At 43.7% G+C, this 24,185-nt stretch overlaps 1 protein-coding gene across 4 annotated transcripts in view; it reads left to right on the top strand.

Moving 5' to 3' along the window:
• The window catches only part of LOC307218855 (uncharacterized protein), a 278,451-nt gene that overhangs the window by 232,979 nt on the left and 21,287 nt on the right, over positions 1-24,185 (top strand). For 3 of the 4 annotated variants that reach the window (XR_013840041.1, XM_079981795.1, XM_079981792.1), the window contains one exon: positions 15,426-19,071. The exons of the other annotated variant lie outside the window; for it this stretch is intronic. Coding sequence is in view for 2 of the 3 variants with exons in the window: in XM_079981795.1 (XP_079837921.1) it covers positions 15,426-15,504 (79 nt within the window). In the remaining variant the exon portion in view is untranslated. Of the gene's footprint in view, positions 1-15,425; positions 19,072-24,185 lie in introns of those variants that run through there. 4 annotated transcript variants of the gene reach the window in all.

Below are 24,185 nucleotides of genomic sequence, written 5' to 3'. Positions count from 1 at the left end.
GATGTGAGGATCTTACTTGTTTTGACATCTGATTATTATGGTACATGAAATACTAACCTTGCAGTACCAAAGTGGCTTGAACTCTGGCAGCACCTATAAGTGACACACATGAAGTGACATGGGCCACTGACGTAGCAGGCCCCTCTTGCTCCCAAGTGACACAAGGAATCAACAGAGCTCAAGGTGATATTGGTGTGAAGTTGATTGTGGTGACAAGACGTGGGGGACAATGTGCTGACAATGAATGAATGAATGCCAAATGAGTCCAACTCATCAACTGGTTAATGAGCAGAAATGTCGGCTATCTTTTCTTCTTTCTTCTTCTTCTTCGGTGATTTTGATAGCCTGATTATTTGCTTTAAAAGTGATCATTCAGTACAATCTCACGCACCTGAATCATAGAGATGCTGAGGGTCATCTAGTCTAACCCCCTGCAATGCAGGAATCTCAATTAAAGCATCCATGACAGAGGGCCATCCAACCTCTGCTTTAAAGCTTCCTTTGAAAGAGAGCCCACTACCTTCCAATGGAGTCCATTCCAGCTCTACTGTCTGAGCATCCTTCCTGATCTTTAGTCGGAATCTCCCTTCTTGTAACATGAAGCCATTGATCTAGGTCCTACCCTCCGGAGCTTGCTCCCCTTTTCAAGTGACAGCCCTTTAGATATTTGAAGATGGCGATCGTATCTCCTCGCAGTCTCCTCTTTTCCAGGTTAAACATACCCAACTCCCTCAACCGTTCCTCATAAGGCTTGGTTTCCAGACCCTTGATCATCTTGGTTGCCCTCCTCTGCACACATTCCAGCTTGTCAACATCCTTCTTAAATTGTGGTGCCCAGAACTGGACACAGTACTCCAGGTGTGATCTGACCAAGGCAGAATAGAGCGGTACTATTAGAGTGGTACCTCTGATTATGAACTTAATTTGTTCCGGAGGTCCAGAGGTCCGTTCTTAACCTGAAACTGTTCTTAACCTGAGGTACCACTTTAGCTAATGGGGCCTCCCGCTGCCGCCGCGCCACCGGCATGCGATTTCTGTTCTCATCCTGAGGTACAGTTTTAACCCGAGGTACTACTTCCAGGTTAGCAGAGTCTGTAACCCGAAGTGTTTGTAACTCAAGGTGTTTGTAACTTGAGGTACCACTGTACTTCCCTTGATCTGGACACTTTACTTTTTTATTGTTGCATCACACCATTGACTCATATTAATTTTGAGGTTTACTAAATACCCCACACCCTTTTCAATCCAGGCATCTCCTGTCTTATATTTGTGCAGCTGGCTATTCCTGCCTATGTGTAGAACCTTACATTTCTCCCTATTGAAAGACACAATTGTTTAGATACCTAGGCCTGTTTCACCCATAAATGTTTTGCCCGCTTGATGTGAACGTGTGAAGGGATTCCACTGGAAAGCATGCATTTTAGTCCACGGTTATGTGTTATGATTGGAATCTAGTTGGGGTACTTCTGGCCCCAGAAAGGATTTTGACCCAGCAGAAGCATGGAAAAGGAGACGGACTGGTTTTTTGTTGTTGTTTTTTTGTCCCCCTACAGACCCTAGAACCCCATAAGAATTTATTCCACAGAGTGGAGGGGTCTTCCAGTGCAGTGTGGATAGTGAATGGGTGGGATGAAATTACAATTGACAAATTGTCCGCTGGATCAAATTACCTTTCAGGAATGCAAAAGCTGGGAAAACCCAGCCAGATAGGCGAGGTACAAATAATAAAATTTTTATTTATTTGTTTGTTTGTTTGTTTGTTTGTTTGTTTGTTTGTTTGTTTATTATTATTATTGGCAGCAGTTTGTTTGCAGTTGGTTTGTCATGGCCATTTGGCAAACAAAAGCTGTTGTTTTGTGTTGCTGTCATCACAACAAAGAATATGCATGTGTGAGCCAGCCAATGAATTTTGGGGTAAAAAAGAGCACTAGTTAAATTGAATCGTACTGGCTTATATCTGCATAGGATGGTGTACCGTGCCGTCAAGGTCAGATTATAGAGGCTCCACTCTAGTTACCAATCCCTGCACTTTACGATATGCTTCGGTCAGTTTGTGATAACATATTCTTTTGTTCTGCTGTCCACTGCCAACGCCACTCTCTGAATTGCAGAAGTCTTGCAATAATCATTTGAACCTGGTGATCAAGATTAAAATCTTCAGCGTGACTGTTTACTCCAGATAAGCTGGCTGCCTGCAATTGAGCAACCACACTGACATTTGCACAGATGGGCCTCTGGTGCCTAGGATATGATGAAGGAGCCTAACTGAGAAAGCTGTGCCACTGTGGAGCGGGGAGGATGTTTTGGAGGGGGCAGAATGGTTGACTTATCTTTAGGGAAGCCAATTCCCATAAGACACAGTTCTCTTTATCCTCTGTGCTAGATACAGTAGCAAACCAGTTAACCGGGAAAGGGCTGTGTTTTGCATTGGATTTTTAATGCCTGATCCAAAACCTGCTGGATTGTTTGACTGGGCTGGGGAGGAATCTTCTTGTGAAGATACACCTTTCATGACTCCATAAGAGACAATATTAACAGCCCACTAGATGTGTGCATGTGTTGGTATGCCTAAAGCCATAAGGATACCATGTTTGAGAAACCTTAATCGCTCTAGCCCTCTGAAAATGAGGGGAGCTTGGGATTTGAACGTGAAATGTATCATTGTGTCATGGATGTACATACCCATTTTTGTTCTGAGATATTGGCACTGAAGGGACATATCACACTGCATGAGGGATTGCATTAACATCTGTAGTGATAAAATGCTTTGAAAGACTGGTCCTTCAACACCCTCGAACCTGCTTTCCACCGGACTTTGATCATCATCAGTTTGCCTATAGAAGAAATAGGTCTACAGATGATGCAATAGCTACCGCCTTTCATCTTGCAGCAAGTCATCTAGAGAAACCGGAGAACTATGTCAAGATGTTGTTTATTGATTATAGCTCAGCTTTTAATACCATCCTTCCGGACATCCTCATTAAAAAACTGAGTGACATGAACCTTTCTCCTACCATCTTTGACTGGATTAAAGACTTTCTGATAGATCGGACACAAACAGTGAGGATTGGACATGTAACATCTTATTCCTTAAAAATCAGCACTGGCACACCACAGGGTTGTGTGCTAAGTCCCTACCTGTATTCATTGTATACATACGATTGTGTATCATCTGACCCGTCTACTGCAATTATTAAGTTTGCAGATGACACCACCATAATGGGTTTAATAACAGGTGGAGACGAATCAGCGTATAGAGGGGAGGTCCAAAAAATATCTACATCGTGCCTAGGGAACAACTTGCACCTTAATATCAGCAAGACAAAGGAGATGGTGTTGGACTTTTGGAGGAAGAGAGGAGAACCAGCCCCGCTGTACATCGGGGAGGGCTGTGTGGAGAAGACAGAGTCTCTTCCTTTAAATTCCTAGGAGTTTATCTCAGTGAAGGCCTTACTTGGAAAATAAATACAACCCAGGTGGTTAAGAAAGCCCAACAGAGACTCCATCTCCTCAGAGTATTGCAGAAGAACGATGTCAATCAACATCTGATGATCTCCTTCTACCAGTCAACAATACAAAGTGTCCTTTCATACTGCATCACGGTGTGGTATGCTGGTTTGACATCATCTGATAGGAAGTGTCTACAGAGGGTGTTGAATACAGCACAAGATATTATGGGCTGTCCCGGGAATCCGCTGGATGAAATAGCGGAAGAACATTGCCTCAGGAGAGTGAGGAAAATTCTCAGGGGTGATTCACACCCTGGCCAGCACTTTCTTGATCTCTTGCCCTCAGGCAGAAGATATAGAAGCATGATTAGTCGCACCAACAGGGTAAAGAACAGCTTCTATCCGTGGGCTGTTAGGCTGCTGAATGAAAAGATAACAACAGGGCAACTGACTTTCAGGTTTGGTGGGTGTGCGTCAGTAAACGAGGGGAATTAAGACTAAGAGAGCTGAGTGGGGGGTGCTCGTGTAATCTCACTGTATACAAATTGTAAAAGTGACAATAAAGTATTTCAGTTTCAATTTACTCTGAGGCCAGCACTCTATGAGGCAAGGTGAAACAATTTACCACAGGTGGCAAAACCAACCCCCACCCCGCTCCCTGCCAGTTATGAGGGTGAGCCTGGGGTCCCCCAATTCACATTTCTACCCAGCTTGGTGGGTAGACATAGACAAGCCACAGTTTTTTCACCTGCTCTCCCCACATGTGCAACATTTAGGTATTGGACTACCATTGCAAGGCTAACTAGGGCAGTGGCGGACCTACATTTTGGGGCGCCCTGTAGCTTCAAGGGCCCCCCTGAAGCTTAAACAGTCATGGGGGGCCCTTCACAACCAGCAATGGGATCAGGGTAACCTGTTATCTTCTTCAATGTGGTTGTTCCACGACAGATCACCATACCTTTACAACATCTAATGACTCTCAAACTTTGGGACTATTGAAATGCATACAATAAAAAATCAATCAATTTGAGTCATGCAACCCACATCACATCTACTATACCCCTTTTTTAAAAGCAATGTGGACTAAAGTTTCTTCTGGGGCTTAAGCTTTGATAGTTTCATTGTAGATCTGCCTCTGAACCAGGGTGGTGCATCCAAAGGCATTCGGTCACTTGAACGATGCTCTCTAAATGCTGTGTAAATGATTAATACAGGGAGATGGTGAGCAGCAATGAGAAAGGTCAGTCATCTGAAATAAAGCTGCTTTGTCCTGCGTGAAGCAAACAATGGATTTTCCCTCATTAAGGCTGAAGGAACCTAGAAAGTAAATATTCTAAAGGCTCAGTGTTTGCCTCTGATGTGATGCTACTAGGATAGGCATTCACAGCTTTTTATAAGCTTTGGCTGCACTCTATATAGAGAAGGTGGGCCTTGCCACAGTGATGTGTGTCCTGGTCATATCTAGATGAGACAATTCCAAGGCTGTCTTTAAATTCATAGATGCTCCTTCTCCTGAACGCAGCTACCAGAGTCTTACTGGGGGGTGAAATGGTCAATATTTTTAACATCTCTACTCTATCAGCATGTTTCCAGGTCCAATTTAAAGTGCTAGTCATGACCTTTAAAACCCTAAACAGTTCCATCTCAAGCAATTGATTGGATTGTCTTCACCCATGCCATCCTGCCTGTACTTTAAGAAGTTCTTATGGTGTGTGCATTTCCCAGGTCAGTAAGGTGGGTTGCCCTGAAGGAGAAGTCTTGCTCTGTGGTGGCTCCACAGCTATGGTATTCCATTCCATTGGGGCTGCATCAAATAATAATAATAATAATAATAAGTGCTATTTTTTCCTAGAAAAAGGGGTGACAGAACTCACCATGAGCACCTCTCTCTTGGAAAGGCAATGGCGGCCACCTGAGAATTGCTGGAACTGAGTTCCAGCAAGTTCCAGCTGAAAAAAAGCCTTGATGATGATGGTGATGATTTATTACTTATACCCCGCCCATCTGACTGGGTTGCCCCAGCCCCAGAATGGCTATGATACAGGCCTGCCTATTTCAATTGGCCTTCCAGGTCTTTATTAGCTACTGTTGCTGGAGGTCTGGTTGACTTATGTTCTTCCTGGCTCTGTAAATAAAGTGTTGCTGAGTTGTTGCTTTCCAGTCTTAAGATTTTGTATCATTGTTATTTTAATCTTTAGTGTTTTTAGGATGTTGCCTCACTGTTCGTTTTATCCTTTGATGTTCTGATCGTAAGCCACATTGGACAGACATTTGCTCCCAAAGCAGCCCCCACTCCACGTATTCCAATGTTAGTCACACTGAAAGTAGACTCATCAAAATCATCAAGCTTAAGTAACTTAGGTCTATTGATTTCATTGGGTTTACTCTGAATATGACTTAGTTGGATATCACCCATTATCATCGGTGGTGTTTTAATAATATTATTGACTTCTGGGTTTACTCTGAATATGACTTAGTTGGATATCACCCATTATGATCAGTGGTGTTTTAATAATATTATTGACTTCAAGCCTTGCTTTAATGGATACAAACTTACTTCTTTTATTTTCTGTCCTTTTCTTATTATGAAAGCTTCCATTCACATGATGCTGATTTGTATGCCAAGTATCAGTTTTTTCTCTTTGCATGGTATAATCAGGAATACCCGCAGTCCAAGGCACGTTCCTAAATGGAATCGACTCATTGTTTTGCTGGAATGCCAGTTTTGCTGGAATGCCAGTCTAGGTGTGCCAGGGGAGTCCTGCGAACAACACACCTGAAAGGCTTTGCCACGCATTAGAAGCATGACCATAACAGGAGATGCTTTGATCTAACCCTCTCATATGCGGAAACATGGCCAAGGCTTGCCTCAAACCAGGACTCCCAAACTGGGGAGGCAGAGAGAAGCACAGGCATTGTAAACAGTTGACACAGAATGGGCTCCAACATTTTAATTTGGTTCTCATAGTTGGCTGAAGAGCCCTGATTTAATTAGGGGAGAAATAATCTCAGCACTAGAAACTTTATTTTATTTTTTTCTAAAAGTGTGTTGTGCTATAAAACTCTTAAGTGTAATTTTTGAGGGTGGAATTGGAAGTGGGTCTCATTCTTTTTTCCACCCCAGTTCTAATTGCTAATAAATTTAACTTCCAGCTGAAAGAAGAATAATGTTATTTTATTTGCACACACACCACATCCATCACACTAGGCCATGATTAACAAAGAAGATGCAAATATACTAGCTTTGCAGATTTCCGAATCTCCATAATTGCAGCCTATTCGTTTTGGGAGAGCCGCTTACAGGAGTCAAGTCAGGAAAGTGAAAGCATGCAGAGGCGTATTGGACTGCCAATCACTATCCGGTAGTGAATTAAATATCTTAAGACTGTCTTGTAAAATATATTAAAGCCGGAGATATTTCACATTCCGCACTCATGCTCAGAGTAAATGATTAGCAATTCCACTGGAAACAAGAGCCTGGTAACTGAATATGGCCTGGATCGTTGGTTAACTCCAGTGGTGGCTGGCAGCCATTGGGACTTACAGTGGTACCTCGGGTTAAGTACTTAATTTGTTCCGGAGGTCCGTTCTTAACCTGAAACTGTTCTTAACCTGAAGCACCACTTTAGCTAATGGGGCCTCCTGCTGCCGCCGCGCTGCCGGAGCCCGATTTCTGTCCTTATCCTGAAGCAAAGTTCTTAACCTGAAGCACTATATGCAACCTGAAGCACTATATGCAACCTAAAGCGTATGTAACCTGAAGCGTATGTAACCTGAGGTACCACTGTACTAGGGAAGGAGGCAAGGCCCAACAGCAGGCGAAGCCAGAGCCAATGACAGGCAGACTAACCCTCCAATACTTCTCAGGTGAAAATAGGGACACCTTTCCATGCCATCCAACAGTTCTCCAATGAAAATAGGGATGTCCAGTGCTATTTTTCTAGAAGTCTGCTCACCCTTTCGGTGTGGCGGCATTGCAGAACGGCAGAGGCCCTTCTAAGGCCCCGATGTTGGGATCTCAGGTTCAACCTCCTCTCCAGATAGATGGCATGGACCTAAGCCTGTGCTGCCTACCAGGAGCCAGATCCTAGCCTGCACCCAGGATTGGCAAATGGGGGAGCAGGGCCCTAGAACTCATGGACTCTAGAACTCATGACGAACCCCTCCCTCATTCTCTTAGAGTGGCAATAGTGCCCACCTGAGAGCTGCCAGAACTGAGTTCCAGTTAGTTCTGGCTGGAAAAAAGCCCTGGGGCTATTCCATACCCTCCAACATTTCTCCAATGAAAATAGGGGTGTCCTAAGGAAAAACAGGACGTTCAAATCAGAAACTGGGACGGCTTCTGTAAATCCAGGACTATCCTTGGAAAATAGGGACACGTGGAGGGTCTGGGCAGAAGCAACTAGTTTTGTCCCCATCCTCTTCCCTGCTGAGATCTGCAAGGGCAATGCTGATGGCTTATCCACAATTTCCATGTCTGTGTTTTAAAACTCTGTGCAGCAGAACTGGTCACGCTATCCTAAATCCGCCTCTGAGAAGCCCTGAGATTAAGGAGCAGGAAGTTGACCCTCTGGATTGATTGTAAATAGCATTTCCACCCTCTGGACTGATTGTAAATAGCAAGACAGGCAGGCAGGTGCTGGCTGAGGGCAGGATGGGGTCAACGCAGGGGGTGAACGTTGTTAAGAGACTCCAATTCCCCCTCAGAGAACTACAGCTTCCAGAATGGTTTATCAATCAAGCCCTCTTCCCAGGGGACTCTGGGAATTGTAGTTCAGTGAGGGGAGCAGGGGTTACGGCCATACTACCCTGAACGCGCCCAATCTCATCTGATTTTGGAAGCTAAGCAGGGTCAGACCTAGTTAGTACTTGGATGGGAGAACACCTGGGACTACCGGCTGCCGTAGGTTAAGGTGCCCACTCTGTGGAACACCCTCCCATCAGATGTCAAGGAAATAAACAACTATCTGACTTTTGAAGACATCTGAAAGGCAAAACTGTTTAGAGAAGTTTTTAATGTTTGATGTTTTATTGTACCTTTCATTCTGTTGGGAACTGCCCAGAGTGGCTGGGCAAACCCAGCCAGATGGGCAGGGTATAAATCAATCTATTATTATTATTATTATTATTATTATTATTATTATTATTATTATTATATAATTGTGCTTTAAAGAGATGGTTTGGATGTAGCCACAGAATTTTCATTCATCTCAATATGGTGGAAGCTGTTCCACCCTGGGGTTTTGTGGTAGTGGTGGCACTTTTCCTTAGACCATTAGGTCTAAAATGAAATGCATTACATGTTTGCACTGAAAGACAACAATAATGAGTGAATTTCCATTTCTGTAGGTCAACAGATAAATGTTAATTTCTTCTGGTATTCAATTCAATGGAAGAATTTTTAATGCATGGCGACCTGATCCTAATAATTTCTCTTAGAGGAGAATCTGACAATGAGATATTAGGGTGTGTCTCTGCCTCACTGGCTCCTTCCCAACCAAACGCCTCACAGGCTCAAGTCACTTATTCTCACTGATTTCGTTGGGCTTAAATGTATTGACTCTCTATTGGACGGGGGCCGATAAAAGATTGTGAAGCAAGTCCAAGTCCTACAAATTAATAATACCATAAAACTGTCACGTTATGCTGGGAAGTGTTTCCTGTGGGCTGGATGTTTTCCCACTTTTCTTTTTACCTCAAAAATATGTCAGCATTTGTTACTGCCGTTTTTGCTCTCCTCCTTCTATAATGAATGATTGCTGTCACATATTGGATTAGGAAGCAGATTATTCCTATGATTTTCTTTTTCTAATATGGAAAAACAGCTTTTGTGCTCTACAATAAAGCTAAAAGCATGATTAAAGCAGCAGCGTATGTCTCCTTCTCATACCCCATTAGGCCCCAAATTAAATGCATATATGTTTGCGCTGGAAGACAATGTTAATGATTTATCTATATTTTATGTAGGTCAATAGATAAACATTAGCTTATTAATTTGCTATGTTGCTGATCTGCTTGGATTTAATTCACTGAAGAATGCTTTGGAGCGCAGGGCACCCTTATCTTAAAACTTTCCATACCTCCAAAATAAATGCTTTGAACGAGGCGTTTTGGCTGTGGCACCAGTACAGCTCCACAAATCATTGTGTTATGCAGTGCTGGGGTCAGGGTTTCCTCTTGGGTTTTTTGGGTGGGGAAGCTGGATTTTGACTAGATGCCCTCAACTAGGATCCCTTCCTTGAGTGGTCTACCTCCTTCCCCTTGTTGTCACCACAACCTTCTCAATTGCTTCTTTCTCTGAGCCCCGTTGGAACTATCTTCCAGAGAGCGAGACACAGAATATACAGAGACCCAAATGGCCTCAACCAGAACTTAGGCATTTGGTGCTGCATACCATCCAACTTTTTCAGATAAAAAACCAGGACGTGGCTCTTTCAGGGATGAGATCGCGGTGTAAGAGTGCAGCACTCCAAATGTCTGCCATGATCTCACATCAAAAAAAAGAGGGATGTCCTTTCTTTTCTGGAACACTTGGTGGGAAGGGTGTTGCCAATGCCATGCCGCAGAACAGCCTTCCAGCAGAGATTTGGCAGGGATACTCACTTCTGACTATCAGGTGTCTCTGGAAGACCTTTTCAATGCTGATGTGCCTAAACAGTTGTTTAAATTTTTACTGTATGGCCAGTCATGTCAATTATGGTTCCATGCTGCATTTAGATTTGCAATTTTTTTCATAATCCTGTGCATCACTCTGAGATTTTGTGAGGGGGCAGTATGTGAGCACTCTTATAAATAAAATAAAATAAAATAAAATAAAATAAAATAAAATAAAATAAAATAAAATAAAATAAAATAAAAAATAAAATAAAATAAAATAAAATAAAATAAAATAAAATAAGACACAAAGCTTTACTGCATTTTCTACTTGCTTCTCTTGCTGGTTTGCCTGCTCCCTCGCTCCCTGTCAGGGACCGTGCTGAGGAAGAATGGTGGGAGCCTCCCCTTTCTCCTGATCCTTAATCTTTCCAGGAGCAGGAGGACAGTATAGATTTGGAACAGTGGTTTGCAGAGGGCATAGTTCAGAAGGCAGAAGCTGGGAAGTACTGGATGGGGAGTACAGCTAGGAGGAGAAACACTGGAAGAGAGATTCACAGTCTTTGGACAACTTTCCTCCAGCGCCCTCCCCAAGGTCGAGAAGAGCTCAGAAAATGACAGAAAAGAAAGCACACAAAGGAGAGAGGGGACAGGCTCAGATTACAAGACGTAGGAGTGACGTGGGTAGGTACATAAGGGGGTGGAATTCTTCATTGGCAGCACTGCTATTCCTAGGATATGGGTTCTTTATTCTCTTCAATGTGATCATTAAAGTTTCTAACTGGTAAGAAGACTCATTTTCCTTTGTTCTGTTTATCTACTGCCAAGGGGCAAAGGAAGCTGATTCTCTGAAGCCTAACACTCCCTCAGGCCTCATCACTTACCTTGTGGCCTGGACTTTCTGGGCACTGGTTTGCAGTTTCCCAATCCACATCTGAGCCTCTTTTTCCTCCCTGCCGCTTTCCCCAGGAAAACTTGCTCTCTATCGCTGAGTCGGAGGAAACAGCAATTCCGCAAATTGCCATTTGCTCTGCTGCAACAGTAAAGAGTGGGTTTTTGCGGGGAAAGCAGTGGGACGAAAAATTAAACTCTCAGACATGAACCTGGAAAGACTGGACTTGCGCCCAGGTATGCAGATCAAAGGTAGGTGTGGGTGAGCCCTTAGAGAAGCCAAGTGAGCAAGCAGCATCAGGAAGGAGGAAGGAAAAAGAGGGCAAATAGGACCCAGGGATTAGCCCTCACTACAATGTGGGCCATGGCAATTGACTGACAATGGTCATACACTGGGGGTAGCTGGTTCTAGGCATTTGTTTCTCCCCGATTCTTCTATGTGATTAAGAACATAAGAACACACGAAGCTGCTGGATGAGGCCAAAGCCCTATCTAGTCCAGCATCTGGTTCTCACAGTGGCCAACCACTGAACCTAGAACTGTGTTCACAAGATTCCAAGAAGTACAAGATCTAGCAGATAGCTCTGTTCCCATCTGCACTTTTGTTTGGGACAGGTAGATCTCATGCACTTGTATCGGAATTAGCAAATGCCTCAAATATTCTGTCAGAAAGCTACCATTTCACTGATAGTCAGATAGTTTTGCTGTTATCAAACATTTGCCTAATGCTTTTAATCTAAAAGTCATTAGTTTCTTGGGGGGAGAGGAGAGAGAGAGAGATTTACACACACACACACGTTGTCCATTCAAAGAAGCGCTTTTATAGTGGTACCTCGGGTTAAGTACTTAATTCGTTCCGGAGGTCCGTTCTTAACCTGAAACTGTTCTTAACCTGAAGCACCACTTTAGCTAATGGGGTCTCGTGCTGCTGGAGCACAATTTCTGTTCTCATCCTGAAGCAAAGTTCTTAACCCGAGCTACTATTTCTGGGTTAGAGGAGTCTGTAACCTGAAGCGTATGTAACCTGAAGCGTATGTAACCTGAAGCGTATGTAACCCAAGGTACCACTGTATTGCCTAGATGCTGTGAACTGTTCCAGACATTGTTTGGTCTGTGTGGTCTCCTCTCCCTCACCTATGCAAGGTATTTTGCAAGAATGGAGATTTAATTCTGTTGGGACCAAGATAATATCCAAGGTGTGGAAACAGAAAATGAGTTCTTAGTCCTAGTCAGTTGTTTATGATTAGCAAAGAGTCTGGTTAGGAAATCCTGACATGCAGCAAAGCCTCCAATAAACTTTGCTAAACATTTATGAATGGCCTGATTCTCGCACCAAATGACAGGGCAGAGGTCTCTTGGCCTCTGTAGCATTTTGACCTGTTATGCAAGATCCAGGTCACATGATCCCAGCATTTTCTTGCTTAAGGGTGCTGTGATGGCCTGTGCTCACCGCATCAGCTCATAAGCAAAATCTTTACTTTGTATGATACATTGCAATTGCATTATAATGGCACAGGCTGGAGAATGAACTAAAATCCCTTAGCCAAAGACAAGATCTGTCAGTGGATGATTCCATGAAACCCAAATCACTGCTTGCTTCTGGCAGACAATGGGTGTTCTAGAGATTGATCTCTATAGACAACATAGTTCCAAATCGCTCAAGCAAGACAGCCAAGCCATATGTTGTTGATCTAGTTATATTCAGCAGAAGAATGTTTTTTTTAAAAAAAAAAAATGCAAAGCAATCTGATTGAACATAAAACAAATACAGGGTCTCCCCACCAGCAGCAGCTCCCAGCTAATTTGTCCCACAGGAAAATCTATCAGTCAATTAAAAAAAAAAAAAAAATTCAATTTAATGCATTCATAGCCTACAGGCAGTCCAAGGGGTTAATATAAAAATTTCAACTTAAAAATACAATAAACAGCAGAGATAAATACATATTCCTTCCTGAAACCACAGATGGGTGATCAATAAGACTCTGAAACCTTCTTCAGGTGTTTCATTTGAACATGAAAACATTACTATTAATAATAAATTTATTACTCGCCCTCACCAGCAGGTCCCAGCATGGGTTACAACAATTTAAAAATCATAATTAAAAACAGTTAAAACAGATTACAGTCACAGGGACAGGGTGGGCCCTGAAAACACACATCTCAGGTGTCAAGAAAGATGACGTCGTCTTTATATTAGCAAAGTGCAAGATTAATTTTAGGCGGTACACTAGGTCAACAGGAGCCAAATTGAGTTGTATCGCCTAGTGGCATTCAAGGACGAGTGAAAATATTAAAAAAAAACACAAGTGCATGCCAGTTGCAGGAATATGCTGAAAACAATTCAAGCATTATTTGTGTTAGGAAGGCAAGCATTGTGTGTTGAGGCTCCCAATTCCACCCCCCAAAAATTCACACATCACACAACAATTTTTGTTTAGGTTTTTGGCATAATTTTGGCCACAACTTTATTCAAATACAAAAAATGTGAGTGGTTGCTTAGGCATTGGTTATGACTATCTGTCCTTGCCCCAGGGACAGAACTGACTTCCGTATTCCAACGTGAGAAACAAGTATTGGGTGAGAAATGAAGCTGGGCATCAGTCCCTCACTTCTCACCCTCATGTTCCTGTGGGGCTTGCACGGCCCGAGTCCGATGCCAGGGACAAGGACAAAAAGAATGGCAAGCCCCTGGATTCCTTTAACGGAATTCCCCTTCCACACCACCATTGGAGGGGTAGGCACTTACCCCTCCACCAACCAATTTTAACCAATGCCTAATCGCCAACCTTACAAGTTGTGACGATTTGCTACGCAGTAGGCAAAAACCAAATGGCACCAGCCAATCAGCCAGATGGCAAAATTCCTACCAGGCCCCTGCACCAAGGCAGACGACCCCATGACAGGCATAGCAAGGTCAAGTGAACAACAAAAAAACCTATTAAAAGGAGGGTGGGCAGGTGATCCGGTGCAAAACAGCCAAGAGGATGCCCAACATTGGGCGTCCTGTATTTAAAAGCTCTGACACCACCTCCAAATTGGCAACAATCAAAACTCCCCAGCGACCCAATTTTAACCACTTGCTGTCTGGGTTTTATCCAAATCTGCCCAGCAACAAACAGGGTGGCTTGTATCCCCCAACCACAACACGTGCTCTCTGCTATGGAGAACACGCTTTGTGGAAAGAGCTGTAGAGTTATGCATGTAAGGTAAAAGGTAAAGGTAAAGGACCCCTGGGCAGTTAAGTCCAGTCAAAGGCGACTATGGGATGCATCATCTCGCTTTCAGGCCAAGGGAGCCGGTGTTTGTCCACAGACAGCTTTTCCAGGTCATGTGGTCAGCATGACTAAACCGCTTCTGCTGCAGCGTGACACCATGACGAGTTCCAGAACTCATGGAATCACCATTTACCTTTCCGCCACAGCGCTACCTATTTTTTCTACTTGCACTGGCAAGCTTTTGAACTGCTAGGTTGGCAGGAGCTGGGACAAAGCAACGGGAGCTCACTCCATCGTGTAGATTCGAACCACCAACCTTCTGATTGGCAAGCCCAAGAGGCTCAGTGGTTCAGACCACAGCGCCACCCGCATGCATGTAACCCCAGCCAGCCACCGACCCAAAGTCATGTAGCTACTCCCATCCCACAGTGTTGGCTCATAACTTCTGAAATGGGGGCCTAGGTCTGGGAATGGAAGTTTCCTACACAATTTAGAATCCAAGCTATCACAGTTCTAAATTTTGCGGGGAGCCCCTGCAGGTAGAGTGGGCTCCCACTTCAGAAGTTTTACCTCAACACATTGATAGTGACAACAGCTGCCAGAGGAGCCATGCAACTTAGGGGGTGAGGCTGAATGCACGACCCCACAGTTCCTTTCATCACACTTGGCCTCCTTTGGCACGATTAATTCCTGAAGAGGTTTTTTTTCTCATGCCAGAATGTAGGGACACAAACTTCTTGCAAATAAACCGAAACCGAATGGCTCTATAGCTGTTGAAATGCTTTGAAAGATGAGAGGCGCAGAGCAGTTTAGATTACCAGCCGTCTACAGCGTACTGTGCATAAAAATGTCAGCCTCGATGGCAAAGTTCAGCATAAAACAGTGTCAGCTAATTTAATCATTTACCATGAAAATACCAGTTATCTTAATCATACACGGAGTTCTTAAAGACTGGTGCATAGTTTTGCGTAATTGAATTGCGACTCTGAAGAAGGGAGGAAATCGTGGAGTTTTAGCTTCTTAGCAAGGCAAGCAAGGACCTTCGCATTCCACTTTAGAGATTATATACACCGTGTTTTCATTATGTGTGCATTATACTTCTGACAAGTCTGGGCTTATAAGGGAAAGAGGAAAGCTCTCTGCTGCTGCAGTTATCTTGGGCTGCTGTCCTGTGTGGAAAAAGGTTCTGCTTCTGTCCTTGGGATCTGGGAACACAATGGGGGGAAGGTTTTTGTACGCCAAACTGAACGTTTTGTCTGTTGCGTTTCCCATCTAGATGCCTGATAAACTACTTCAACAGCAACCTACGGAGGGCCAGGATGTCTTCATTTTCCATCCGAGCGAGAACTGTGTAGCATGGAGATCAAAGCGTCTGGGATCGTGTGTCCAGCTAGTCAGAACCCATGAACAGCTGTGATGAGCAGAGCAGAGATATGGAGAAAGAGGCCCAACCCTGACTGACTGGAGCAGCATGGAGGCCAGGACAGAGGAGCCCCCAGCAGCAAGAGAAACTAAACAGATTGACTCTCAGTGACTCATTTAGCTTCAGGATTGGACAGATCTCTCCCCTGCTGGCAATTTGGCTGAGCATCAGTGGGCCAGATACCAGGATGAATAGCTTAAAATAATTAAGGGGAGGGGGGAGGGGTTGAAATCTGCAAAACTGCTCGCCGTCCAATTCTTTCCCATGTAGTAGAAGACACAAAACAAATTACATTTAGGTTATTAAATATTAAGTCATTGGTTTTACCTCCATTTGGCCCAAAGCAGGAAACTGGAAAACGTTCAAATTCGATATCATTGTGTTGATGGGCTGTTTATCATCGAGTGACTGACTGGATTTTGGCAGTTCGGAAGGGTCTTTGACACATGAATGGAAAAGAGGCACTTCAATTCCCCCCTCAAAAAGGGGGGGGGATAATTAATTCAGCAAACAATTTAGGCATGAATATGAATGTGTACAAAACCAAAAATGCTCACAGCCAAGGAGGGGTGTGTTGTTTTTTGCTCAGTGATCAGGACTTTCAACCTTGTGTTGACATTTGGGGCCCAGCCTTTGCATCCACTGAACAAGGTGGAAATTCTGACGCTCTTTCCAGGAGAAACAGGCTGAGATCCCGGAAGCAAAATAGTCAGTGCTTTGTATTTAATGTGTGAAACCAGAAGCAACAGGCTCGTTTAGTAGCAGAAAAGGTCAGTTAAAATTATAGAGACATCCTTTGGAGCAAATCCTCTGTCTTGTATTTGCATATTTATGAACTAGAGATTACGACAGCCCATTCCATTTATTAGAGCAGCGATGCTATAGTTAATAGTCTGTCAGCATTTCCATTACAAACCCCATTTTTTTCTGAGTTTTAATATCCCAGCCACTTGAAATCATGTCAAGCAAACAAGTCACTTTTGTCGGGCCAGGTGCAATTCTTTCTTTTTTCTCCCTGTTTGTTTTTCTTTAATTTAAGATCAAAATAGATTTCAAGGATTTTGGTCCGTTTGGACTTGAAAGATAAAACCAAACACATAAATGACTCCAAGTTTACTCTGCTACTCTTACTTTCCCACCTTCTCCTTTCTGGGGCAACTGGATAAAACAACCAGTGCTATTTAAAAGTGCCACGCCAATCTTTCCCAAAATGTCACAAATTTGGAACTATCATCCCCCACAAATCTGCCTATATAACCGAAATCCTTGTATCACTTACTTTAGAGTAGTTCCACTACAATGCTGGGAATCTTTTGAAATTTGTAGCCTACATCACGTATAGCTTTAACAACAGATGGATTAAACTGGAGCATTAAAGACATGGACGTCAATGAGATGAGCAAAGCAATTCAAATCTACCTTTCACCAAGTGGGGAGGGTGGGTTACTTGAGGAGAGGTGTCCCTCTGCCCAGTCTCTCACTGGCTTCCACTGACAGCACCCCTCCTTCTACCTGCCAATCATAAACACTGGCAAGACTGCTGTCAACTGGATGCTGCCAGGACCAGCCAATGGAAGGCCCCAAAACTGGGTATCCTGGGGGCAGAGTTGTGCATTGGGCCTAGTGCAGTGATCAGCTGGAAGCCACCTAGAGTGGCTGGAGAAACCCAGCCAGATGGGTGGGGGCATAAATAATCAAATTAATAAGATGATGATAAGATAAATCTATGCCCATTCTGGTCTCTCAGCAGCCAAAAATAGCATTGGAGAGGCAGTCGGAACTATTTTCACATGAGATGTCCATACAATGAGACTATCCTCTATTTTCCAAAATCCGTTCTTGGCTATTCAACCTCTGTTCCCTGTAGTCTCTGCCATAGTCCTCCCCACCTCCAGCATTCATGTATGATAGCCTCTCACAATAACATTGCCACTATACTGTTGGTGCTGACCTTTAAAGCCTAAACGGCCTTGGCCCAGTATACCTGAAGGAGCGTCTCCATCCCCATCGTTCAGCCCGGACACTGAGGTCCAGCGCCAAGGACCTTCTGCGAGAAATGAGGTTACAGGAAACCAGGCAGAGGGCCTTCTCAGTAGTGGCATCCGCCCTGTGGAACGCCCTCCCATCAGGTGTCAAAGAAATAAACAAGTATCTGACTTTCAGAAGACATCTGAAGGCAGCCCTGTTTAGGGAAGTTTTTTAATGTTTGATGATTGATCGTGTTTTTAATATTCTGTTGGGAGCCGGCCAGAGTGGCTGGGGAAACCCAGCCAGATGGGTGAGGTATAAATAATAAACCAGATACTGGTACAGATTCAGAATGCAAAGTTTTGCATCACACCTTCTCTAAATTGGATGTGGAAGCCAAAGGGTTTTATCCAGCAATAACCCAGCAGAAGGCTATTTGATGCAGGGGAGCCTTCCGCCCATGGCTGTGGTGACTGGAGCACACTGGCATTGGTAAGGCAGAAGTTAGGGAGGCCAACTGTTGGCAGATCCAGAGCCAATGACAGGCATGGGCAACTCATTCTAGCTTTATCCCTGTCCTCAGAAGTGGATTTAGGGCAGCGTGACTGGTTCCACCACCCTGGGTGCCAAGCCTGGGGGTACCACAGGGCGCCACAACTATGATTTACTACTGAACTGAGCAGAATGGAAGGCAAGAGGCCGGGAGGGGTGCCAAATCTGGGGTTCACTGAACTTTGAAATACCAAAGTCTGCCCTTTCCATCCTCTTCCATGGTTAGCTCTGCAAGCACAACACTGTGATTAAGGAGGCAGAAGCTGTCATGGCTAGTGGTTCCTGCTGGACTAGTTAATTAGGAAAGCGTGGGGGGGCTGTTTGAGGGCAGACTAAGGTTGGTTGGACAGTACCCCCTTTGCCCTAATGGACCAACCTCAACTGATGGGGAGGGTGGCCATTTTTGCCCATTCCACTTTCTACACTGTTCCAAAGGGTTACCCAATCCTCTGGAGAAGATAATGGGAAACACAGCAGCTGCAAGGGGAATTGGCAAAATGGCCTCCTCTCCATTCCACTGTTGGAAGAATCCAAAGCCTACAGTTTACCAGTTCTGATCTGGAGAGTGCACATATATTCAATTTTCTTTCCGGATCAGGTTTAATTAATGGGCAGGAATCAAATAAACGAGCTTTGCACACATCAAGCAGGAAGGAGGGGTATGCCAGAAATCTACTCAGATATATGTAGGGTATGCAATAATGTTTTACTTAAAATATATTAAACCTGAAGGCCAGCTTGGCAGCAGTTCACTACATACTTGATGAGCTGTACATTGTTTTTTATTTTGCGGGGGGGGGGAGCAAGCATTCCAGACAGAATGTTAATGTGTGCCTGAATATTAAGAAAGACTAATTATTATGCAATTAGTCACAATAGGATATGTGCAATTGAGTAATAATGTTCTGGGTGTGTCATGCAGGTAGTGTCACTGCCAGTTCTCATTTTGGTATGAATTAAAATTATGCAATGATTTACACCCTGAGCAATTGTCATAATTATCATCAGCGCGGCTTTTCATTTAAAGAAGAAACAAAGAAGCCTCCCCACCAAAACAGAGTGTAGTAGGAGTGTTGCTATCCATGTAATAATTCCGTTTCTTACCTTGTCGTATTTCACAATTAAATTTTGTAGGATTTCACAATTAAAGGCAGAAATTCTACAAACAAGATGGAACTGTGCTCACAGGTTTGTGGTTTAATTTCCAAGGGCGCAGCCCAGGTATGGAACTCTCTCACATCAAACTGCCTTGACATCTCAATTTTTAACAAGTTCATTTGAAATTAAGCCTACTGAGTTTATTGGGATATATTTCCTGGTGTCAAGGGAGTGGCTAAAACCACCCCTCAGGTTCATTCCAGGGAGGGAATTTAATAAGAAATGCAACAAAGGATTCCAGCAAGACAATTCTCTTTATCAACCTCACTGCAGTAAAGCACAGTCCCGTAAGTGATGGGTATTGTACAGATAGCAGATTTCACACAGCCTTTTATACTCTTTTACATACAGCTTAAATCATTCTAAGTACATAACTATTTCCACATTGTCCATTCCATGTCAGCCATGACATGATATCTTCACGTTTTGGTGAAGACATAGACCAGTTGAGTTGATGTTAGCATACTGGTAAGCATGTTTAGTATTAGGCCAAGAAACCAGAAGAGACGAGGGAGAAAAACTGAGGGAATGCCATTAGCTGAGTAACTACAGTAGTAACTACAGTAACTACAGTAGTAACTACAGTAACCTGACTAACCTCACTAACTACAGTAAAAAGGTTTTTTGGAGGGGGGAGGAGTCTAGCAGGGGAAAAGGAGGCTCTATCTTCTCTTTAGAAAGAGACCTCTTATCAGACCTCTTATTGATTTAATTATGGATTTATTTTATTTACAGGTTTATAAGCCACACTTTCATTTAAAAAATACAGCAAGGCAAAATACAACATGTAAGAAAAAAATATCAACCAATGTATCTATAAAAACTTCATTTACAATGTCAATAAATACTGATTGGTTAAAATCATGCTGTAAAGGCCTACCAAAAAAATAAATCAGAAAGCATCCAACAGGAGGGATGGTTTCTGTTCTAGTAGTAGGGCGGTCCAGAGGGCAGGGCCTGCCACGCTAAAGGCTTGGTCCCTGGTGAGGGCCAACCAAGCCTCAGGAACATGGGGAATCACCAGAAGTCCTCCATCTTAGAGGTGCTCATAACCCAACCAAGAAGCATCATAGTAATGAACTAATCACTATTGCACAGAGGTCTACTCCAATCAAAGTCTCAAGTGGAGAGTCAACACAGTGCCATAAAAGCGCTGGATTTATACTGGGCAGAGAGAGCGGGGTCAAAATCCCTGCTGAGCAACAAAGCTTGCTGGCTGAGCTTGACCACCTTACCTCTCAACTTAATTCAGGGCTGAGGAATCCAGATATTGTTGGACTACAACTTTCATCATCCCTCACCCACGATGCCTAGGGTTCATGGGAACTGGAGATTGAAAATATCTGGAAAGCTGCAGGTTCCCCATCTCGGACTTATCATAACCCTCAAGTTAATATGCTGACCTGAGCTTTCTGTAGGAAGCTTTGACATAGATATAATTAGGAGCAATGCTAAAACCAGGGTAGAGACTTGGGTGAAATCCACAGCAGTGCTCCATAAGATCCTTAGACAAGGAGCTACATGCTTGCTTTCCATTACGGAATTTGTTGCCTTTTCTTTTTAAATACCAGAATCCCAGACTGTTATGGCTAAGGTTTGGATTAATGGGCAGGTTCCGAATTGCTGTGAGCATCAAGACCTAAAGGGCATACCTGGCTGGCTGTCTTTTCATTTGCATCAGGGAAGCAGGCTGAGTCAACACTCTGGAGCTAAGAACAGGCTACCTTTTATACCTCGCATCTCAGATGTGGCTTGGCAAGCTAATAAAGATGATGGCGATAAAAGGCTGGGGAAAATGAAGCAATTGTGCATGTGCTTTGAGGGTGTCAGGAAACATTCATGGAAGCAATGAAGACAGTAGGAGAGGAATTAGGGCCATGGGTTAATGAGGTAAAACATCAGAAGTGATTAATAGTAAGCCCATTATAGGCAGTCCCTCTACCCTTGGAATCTGGCAGAAGCATCTTCCCAGCCAGGTGGACTCCTTTACAGCACTCGAGAAAACAGGTACGCTGCCTGTTTTCTCACTACACCTGCCAGAGTTCAAACACTGAATCTATTTCGCTGGAAGGTGGTCTTCCCCTGGTTTGGTTTCCTGGCTCTACTCATTATGAGTCCAAAATCCCGAATATTAGAAGATTAAGGAGGCCAGCACAGATTTGTGTCATCAAAAAGGCACCGAAGAAAAGGTATATCTTTCAGTAGTAAATGGTAGCTGCCAGATTGGAAGGAAGCCATTTGTTCTGCGCAGGAAATTCCCTTTTCTCGTTCAAGCATGCCTGTGTTCATCAGGCACATCAAAGTTAGGCAAACAATATAGGGATCGGGTCCTGCATACACAGTGGGATATCAAGGGCCGTTGCTCAGCGGTCTTGTCCACAGAAGGTCACAGGTTCAATCCCTGACTCTCTCTGTCCTGGGAGAGATCTCTGTCTGAAACCCTCAAGAATAAGGCAGCTTCCCATGTTTCTCTGCCGTGTGAGCAGTTCCCCTCGCAAGATCCCCACAGCCACCACTTGGGTGCACAGCCACTCGGTGGGTCAGGTCAACACCAAACTGATGGCAGTGCAAGATTTTACGGCTGCCTTCACTCGCTTTCAGAATTCTCCTTGACTCCTTCCTCTTTTATTTCTTTAATTTATGAGTGGTTACAACTGTGAGCAGCCCTGTCTAGAACCTCAGTGGTAACAGGAGAAATGGCCCGGTGCTATGAAGCTGGACTCCCGGTGGCAAGGTCAACTCCTGTCAGTGCGCCCATACTGCCCCAACCTCACCGCTACTCTGTTCCCAACACCATACCAGTAAGCAGTAGTGGTGCCACTGCCAGGAGCTCCACGACAGCACCCTACCCAGCTAGCTGCTCCCACTGTGTTAGCAACCTTGGGCAGGCCTTGGCTAGAAAGGAGTGGTCCATTTGCTCAAATGAGCAGAGAACCTGCTGTCATATCATCCAATTCCGTGTGCTAATCTGCAGCAACAAACCAACAACCAACAATGCTGTATTGTTTTTAACACTCGATTGGGAGCCGCCCAGAGTGGCTGGGGAAACTCATAAATAAATTATTATTATTATTATTATTATTATTATTACCCCCATTAACAAATATCAGATGCCTTTCTTATGGTTTCTCAATACAGGGAGGTTCTTGCTGTCTGAGAGTGTGCCAAACACAATGACCTCAAACCTTCCAGAGATGTGGAGTCTTCTTTTCTCACACCCGCGAGAAGCTCTTCCCCCTATTTCTCCAGAAATCATTCTACACACCTACAAATGCCGTCAAAGCCCTTCTCTTGACCTCAGTCAATGCCTCATGGAAGCCCATTGAAGTTGATGAAAAACATCCACTCAGATTGTCTGAGCTTTGGGTCAGATCCAGCAATTTATACCAATTTAATTTCACTGATTTAAACAGACTTGCCACTGATTAAAATGGGAGTAAAAAGCTACATAATTTATTCCCAGCAGAGGAAAATTACTGCTAGCCATGGAACCACAGAAGGCTATACTTAGTGACATTGACACATAGGATCCAACTTCTAGGGGGCGTGGTGGCTTCGGCCCCCACAATAAAATATTTGAGGGGGCTGGGGGTCCCCAAAGTTAACGGGCATTGCCATTCAAATGGTATGTGGGCACAGTGTCCTGTGATCAATTATGCAGAGCTGGGCTTACCTGGGCCCCCACAATATATTATTCAAGTTGGCACAGCTGTATCGGGAAGCAATATCCCCAACATTCTTGACCTGGCTCCAGCCAATTTGGTCATGAACTCAACATGGAATAGTGGGCAGACAGCTAGCGAGATGGAATGGGGTGAGGAAACATGTGAAGTGAGTCATTTGCAGTGTGGTGCTTCTATGGGTGACAGAGCAAAAGAATCCTGGGCTAGCCTATTGTTCAGCGAGTGACACTCAGTGAGACAATGCAATGGACCAATTAATCACCAATGGCATAAGCAAAGAAAGAGTTGCAGGAGAAAGGCCAGGGAGCTGGCCCTCTCCTGGGCTACCAGTTACCTTACCACTCTCTCAAGTGCATGTCTGCCTACTAAACTCTACCGTCCGTGTGCCATAGTCCTATGCAGTGCTTTTTTTCCTGGTGGTATGCAGGGGTACGCACAGGGTCAGATTTAGGTCTGATGAGGCCCTAAGCTACGGACGGTAATGGGGCCCTTTATATGTCCAGCTGTCCTTTGTCAACAACAAATTGTCGCTGTTCTTTGTGTTGAATATATGCTATATGGTAATTTATGGACCTAATAGGTATCTAAAGCCATTTGCACATAACAAAATATGTATTTAATCAAAGTAATTGTTGAACTGAAATACAATTAAGAAGTATATTAATAGTGAAATAATTATTAAGCTCTAACTATATTAAGCTCTAACTGTATTTTATTTGTATTTATTTATCTTATATTTTATTTTTATTTTATTTGTATTTATTTATCTTATATTTTGGAAATGTACATCCAGGTTTTTTTCCCTTTAATTTTTTTGGGGGGGCCCAAGAGAGTGGGGCCCTAAGCTATAGCTTGTTTAGCTTATGCATAAATCTGGGACTGGGTATGCATACCCCTAAACAATTTGTGAATCTAACAGGAGAAGAAACTTAATAAAAATAAAAATTAGTTTCTTCTCTAGCACAGTGAATAGCACAATGAATTGTCAGTTCTGTTACCATCCCCGATGGCAGCCTCATTTCCTATGTTTGGTGTTTCCTGAGTCTCAGACAGAAGCGAGTGTTTAATGTGTGAAGTAGGAATTGGAATCTAGCTTGGTGATTGGTCAGTCTCCTTGTTACCACCTCCAGTAGACACCAACAGCAAGCAGAGGAATTGGGAAGATGTTAGTGCACACAACCTCATGCCAACATGGAAGTTACTGTGCACTGTCAGTTGTGTAATATGAGGTAATGCATGTTCTTTGTACTTT

Source organism: Podarcis cretensis (assembly GCF_951804945.1).
Source record: "Podarcis cretensis genome assembly, chromosome: 6".
NCBI lineage: Eukaryota > Metazoa > Chordata > Lepidosauria > Squamata > Lacertidae > Podarcis > Podarcis cretensis.
The sequence above is the reverse complement of the archived record's forward strand: the minus strand, read 5'-3'. Positions and strand labels throughout refer to the sequence as shown.